We start from the raw sequence: 5,755 nt of genomic DNA, 5'->3' as shown, positions 1-5,755 counted from the left end.
GGCGGCGTTGGGACGGCGGCGCTGCCACGTGGCGCACGCCGATTGGTCGGGCGCGGCGGCGGGATTTGTCCGGCGGCAGCGGACGTGTCCGGTGGCGCGAGGAGGACGAAGTCAAGGGTTTGGACCCGGGATTTCGGAGGGGGAGGTGTTTATATAGGCATAGGGAGCTAGGAGAGTCCAAATGAGGCACGGTTTTCGCCCACACGATCGTGATCGAACGACCGAGAGCATGGAAGTGACTTAGGTGGGTTATTGGGCTGTTTGGAGGGGGGTTTTGCTGCAACACACAAAAAGCCTTTGCGGTTACCCGGTTAACCGTTGGAGCATCAAACGACCTTCAAATGGAACGAAACTTGACAGGTGGTCTATCGGTGGTATACTAAGGCTACTTGACAAACCTCGGTCCATTCCGAGAACGTTTAACACCCGCTCATGAAAAGAAACAAGAGGGGTGCGCCGGTGCATGTGGGAGTGTCGGATTGCAAAACGGACAACGGGGAAAATGCTCGGATGTATAAGACGAACACGTTTGCAAATGAGATGCACATAATGACATGATATGAGATGCATGACATGAACAAAATGCAAAACGAAAGACAAAACCCGACCACGAAGGGAATATCATAACACATAGCCGAAAATGGCAAGAGTTGGAGTTACAAATATGGAAAGTTACATCCGGGGTGTTACATTCCACTATAGACTACATAAGGAGCATAATGAGTGAACATATATTCTAGAAGGCGTCTATATACATCCGAATGTAGTCTCCATAGTGGAATCTCTAAAGGACTTATATTTAGGAATTGAGGGAGTAGTTTTCACATTTAAAGGTTAACATTTTTTAATGCATGGTCAACATTATTTCCATGCTGCCGCAATTTTTTTTTATTTCTATACACATTTGACATTTTCCAAACGCTTGATTAATATTTTTTGAACTCTTGTTCAACATTTTTTTAAATGATTGATTAACAATTTTTATATAGATGATCAATTGTTTCATCATTTTTATAATACATGGTGAACATTTTGTCTATACACATTTAACATTTTTCAAATGCTTGTCCAACATTTTTTCAAATGTTTGTCCAACATTTTTTCAAATGCTTGATTAATATTTTTATATACATTATAAAAAATTCATCATTTCTTAATATGTGGTCAACATTTTTTCTATACACATTTTACATTTTCAAAATGCTTGATTAACCTTTTTGAATAGTTGTTCAACTTTTTGTTTTTCAAAATGATTGATTACATTTTTATATACATGATAATAAATTCATCATTTTTTAGACATGATAAAAAAATTCTGTACACATTCTAAAATTTTGAAATACTTGTTCAACATTTTTCAAATGTATTTTTGTAGAGTGATTTTTGTAATACCAGAAATACTTGTCAGAGAGATGTATCTAGACGTATTTTAGTTCTAGACACATCCATATTTATCCATTTCTCTGACAAGTATTTCCGTACGGAGGGAGTATATATTTAGAATATTTTAAAGTAGAAACAAAAGGACAAAGATAAAGCAAAAAGAATAACCCAGAAAAAAGAGGCTGTGGCATGCCGCGCTCGTGAGTCGGCTCATTTAGGCTCTAGCTCGCCCCTTCAGCAAGAAGCTGGACTCGCTGAAGGCGAGATATATGGGCGCCCAGATTCGAGGGGCCTACTTTCGTTTCTGCTAATAAGACAGGCCCATGTCACTCTCCATGGGCCTTGTCCTGTCTACAATTTAACAGCCCAATTTACAAGCGATATACCGTTCCCAAAAAAAAAAAAAAAAAAAACAAGCGATATACTACCGCGCATCGGCATCAATTTATGGACACCAATTACGAGACAGTCCGATGGCCGACGGCCGATAGCGTCGTCTCCTTGCCACACAAACGGAAAATGAGCCAAAGAAGTCTCAGCCATAGACACTGCCGTCGCTGCGGCTGCGCGCGCTTGTGTGGCCGGGAGAGCAGCGCTGGTGGGTAGACTGTACGGTGAGCAAGCCGGAGCCATGGCCTTTACCCCCACGTCGGCGTCGGCCACCCTGCCGCCGTCGGCCCCTCCTCCTCCGGCGGCCACCAAGGGCACGCCCCGCCGCGCGCCATGGAATGCCGCGCCGCTGGCCGCGGCGGCCGCCTCGTCGACGGCTGCATTGCTGGCCGCGACGCCGGCCGCGCGCGCCGCGGCGTTGTCCAAGGAGGACGTCGCCGGCTCGTTCACCAAGGTAACGCGCGCGGACGCCGATTCGTAAGCCCCTGTTTGAGCTCCGGATTGTATTTCTGCCGTGGCATTGCGGCTGAGTGCTCGATTGGGTTGGTGATTGGGCAGGTGGTGGACACGGTGGATGTGGTGATCGGCGTCGGCGGCAAGGTGGCCGAGCAGTCCTTCGTTGTGCTCAGGGCGCTGGGCGAGGCCGCTAAGCCGGCGCTGCCGGTGCTGCAGAGCGCCGGCGAGCAGGCCCTGAAGCTCGCCTCGCCGGTGGTCTCCGACGCCTCCAGGCAGGCCACGGAGGCGCTCCAGGGCGCCGGCGTCGACCTTGCCCGCTTCCAGTCTGCTTTTAAGGTACGGTCACTCGCAGTCTCCGGCGACTCCGTAATCAGCATCGAGGTTCACACAATGACGCCGCTCTCCTCAGTAGACGGTCGCAGATGCGGCGCAGCCGGCCATCGGCGCCGCGAAGCCGATCGCCTCCGAGACCGTCCAGACCATCGGGTCCCTGGAAGGCACGGACTACGTCGTGGCCGCCGGAGCCGCGTTCCTCGCGTACCTGCTCCTGCCGCCGGCCTGGTCCCTGCTCTCATACGGCCTACGCGGCTACAAAGGTAGCGACATTTTGTGCAACTTTGGCTTTCAACGGTATTGTTAAGAATGTTCTGCCATTGCTCACTCTGCTGCTGCTGCATTGCATCTGCATCCTGTGATTCAGGTGACCTGAGCCCAGCTCAAGCTCTGGACATGGTCACCTCTCAAGGTTACCTTATCATCGACGTGCGAAGCGAGAACGACAAGGCCAAAGCCGGCGTGCCGCAGCTCCCCTCCAACGCAAAGAACAAGATCATCGCTCTGCCGTGCGCATTCTTTCCTTTCATCCCAAATAACCCCAAAATTACATAGTAGAAGCAGCCATACGACTCGGGTTTCATCCATTGCAAATGATGAAAAAATCCCACCATTTTTACTCTGTCAGGCTTGAAGAGCTTCCGAACAAGATAAAGGGAATGGTGCGCAATGCGAAGCGAGCCGAGGCGGAGATCGCCGCGCTGAAGATCTCCTACCTCAAGAGGATCGGCAAGGGCTCCAACATCGTCGTCATGGACTCGTCTGTACACCCAAGACAACGCTCTGCATTTCTTTCTGAAGATGAACTCACACTAACCTCTCTGACATTTAACCATGTCTGTCTGGGAAATGCAGGTACGGTGACAACTCCAAGATTGTGGCCAAGACACTCAACAGCGTGGGGTTCAAGAACTGCTGGGTCATGGCCGGCGGCTTCTCCGGCCGAAAAGGGTGGGCGCAGAGCCGCCTTGGGACGGACTCCTACAACCTCTCCGTGGTCGAAGTCGTGAAGCCGTCACGGGTGATTCCGGCGGCCGCTGAACGGTTCGTGACGGTCTCGTCGACTTCGACTCCCTCCAGGACGAGTCGCAAGCTTCTCCCTGGCAGTGTGGACAGCTGAGAAAAGATTTGAACTCTGTAGAAATCCAATGTCCATTTCACTGAATTTCCAGCTTTTTGTTCTGTAACCTGTACAATGTTAGTGCTGCAAGCTGCTTATAAGCATCCTCAGAAAAAAACGCCGCAAACATCCAGGGCATATAACCATTGGTGGAAAATTAGAAACTGTTTTAGAGGACTAATGTTAATAAGGTTTAGTTACTGGAAGGAATCAAACTTGCCACAAAAAATCACTGTTTGTGGGACTGAATTTGCAATATCCAGTTGACTGAACTCATACAGTCCACTGAGGCCAACTCCAACGCACGACTCCAAACGGACGTCCGTTTTATCCGGATTTCATCCGTTTGAGGATGGCAATGGGCCCGTGTCCGTCCGGATTTGGGTTTGCGTCGGCCGGGCGCCCAACGTGCGGCCATATCTTGTCCCCGTGCATGCAAATGTGAGAAACCAAGGATTTAGCCGCGGCCACGGTTCGCACTAGTTGACGCCGGCCGGCAACACAGCCGGTGGCCTACAGTCTCATGCCGGCAACAAAACCGGCGGCCAGCATAGGAGCCAGCTTTCAAAAAGGACATGTTTCACGCCGGCAACAAAGTCAGCGGCAGACACACGAGCCAGCCTTCAAAATGGACAAGTTTTGTCGCCGGCAACAAAGCCAACGGCCGACACACCAGTTAGCCTTCAAAAAGGACCGCCATCGCGGCCGAAGTCTCACCTAGTTCAGGCTGTCGCGGGCGAACATCTCCTTCTACCGGTTCGTGAACCAAGCCTTCCTCTCCGGTGACATGTTGTTCTTGTCGACACTCATCAACGCCAGTGCCACCTCCTTGGCTTTTGTGTCATCATTGGTGGCCTCGATCTCTAGCTTCTTGAGTTGAGCGGCCTCCTCGATGTCAAGCTTCCTCTTCTTCACGGCCTCCTCCATGTCAAGCTTCTTCGTTTGAAGATCTAGGTATATCTTCATTTGCTACTCCTTCCCTTTGCTCCTCCTCTCCTCCCGCACTTCCTTTTGGCTCATCATGTTCTCCAAAGTTCCTTGCAAGGCTATAGAAGACGCATCACGCTTCTCGTCGGCCTTCGAGCTTGTCTTGCCCCTCGGCCTCTTGAGCACGTCTCCCTCATCAGCCACGGCCGCCTTCTGTCCTCCCTTCTTCTTAAAGCGTTGTATCGGTCTTTGAACTTGGGGCAATGAGCACCCAACAATGCGTGAGAGTGAATGTCTTGTCTTTGTGCCGGGCCTTGAAGGCTTCCAAAGATTGGAATGCCTAAACAATCAAACTAAAAAGCGGCCACAATTGTAACATGAAAGGACGTACAATGCATAAAACTTAAATGGCATGCCAACATGAATGGACGCATGATGAAAAAGCAAGAGGTTCATACCAAGTCATCAAGGCTTAGACCGCTCACGGGACGGGCTTTGACGCTCTCAAGCGCAGCACAATATTTGTTACACTCTTGTTGGATGAATCCCCACCTTTTTTGGGGTTTTTTGATTATTTGCCACCACTTATTTTGCACTTTGACATTTTGCCGCTAGTTACTTTGTAATTGATCATTTGCCACTCTTTAGTTTGGACTTTGATATTTTTCCCTCTGTCAGGTGGGTCCCACGTGAAATGACCAACTTATCCCTGCCGACGACATTGACCAGGAAAGGGAGAGGTGCTCGTTCGCTCTCATTCTCGCCCGCAGCAAGGCTAGGAGACGGCGGGGCGGGGGCTACCTTCCAGGAGCCCACGGTGGTCCTCGTCGGCGGTGGCCTAGGTCAGTCGTTTCTCTCCTTCTCCCCTTCCCCGGCCACCTAGGGTTAGGGATACGACTCGACTCGTTGGTCCTCGCGCCCGTGCGTGGCCATCGCCGCTGTCGCTTATGCCCGTGCGCGACTGCCCCCGCTGCTCCTGCTCGTGCACGGTCGCCGCCGCTGCTCCTCGCACCCATGCGCGACCGCCGCCGCTGCTTGCGCTCGTGCACGGCCGCTGCTGCTACTCCTCGCGCCCATGCGCGACCGCCGCCGCTGCTTGCGCTCGTGCACGGCCGCTGCTGCTGCTCCTCGCGCCCGTGCGCGGCG

General features: G+C 51.4%; 1 protein-coding gene across 1 annotated transcript; it reads left to right on the top strand.

Moving 5' to 3' along the window:
* The first annotated feature begins 1,878 nt into the window (after positions 1–1,878).
* LOC123145384 (calcium sensing receptor, chloroplastic) lies at positions 1,879–3,820 on the top strand. The gene is made up of 6 exons (XM_044564786.1): positions 1,879–2,227; positions 2,332–2,565; positions 2,642–2,825; positions 2,930–3,071; positions 3,191–3,322; positions 3,418–3,820. Exons 1-6 carry the CDS (start codon positions 2,015–2,017, stop codon positions 3,680–3,682), a joined length of 1,170 nt encoding a protein of 389 aa, XP_044420721.1. The 5' UTR covers positions 1,879–2,014; the 3' UTR covers positions 3,683–3,820.
* The last annotated feature ends 1,935 nt before the right edge of the window (positions 3,821–5,755 follow it).

The sequence above is a fragment of the Triticum aestivum genome, chromosome 6D, assembly GCF_018294505.1.
Source record: "Triticum aestivum cultivar Chinese Spring chromosome 6D, IWGSC CS RefSeq v2.1, whole genome shotgun sequence".
Taxonomy (NCBI): domain Eukaryota; kingdom Viridiplantae; phylum Streptophyta; class Magnoliopsida; order Poales; family Poaceae; genus Triticum; species Triticum aestivum.
This window is presented reverse-complemented; position numbering and strand designations above follow the sequence as displayed.

What these genes read in the sequence shown, in the direction of transcription:
- LOC123145384 (XM_044564786.1), top strand. Translation starts at nt 2,015, where the DNA reads ATGGCCTTTACCCCCACGTCGGCGTCGGCCACCCTGCCGCCGTCGGCC. An exon ending in CGGCCTACGCGGCTACAAAG is followed by an intron (nt 2,826 to 2,929) that starts GTAGCGACATTT and finishes CCTGTGATTCAG; the next exon opens with GTGACCTGAGCCCAGCTCAA. An exon ending in AACAAGATCATCGCTCTGCC is followed by an intron (nt 3,072 to 3,190) that starts GTGCGCATTCTT and finishes TTACTCTGTCAG; the next exon opens with GCTTGAAGAGCTTCCGAACA.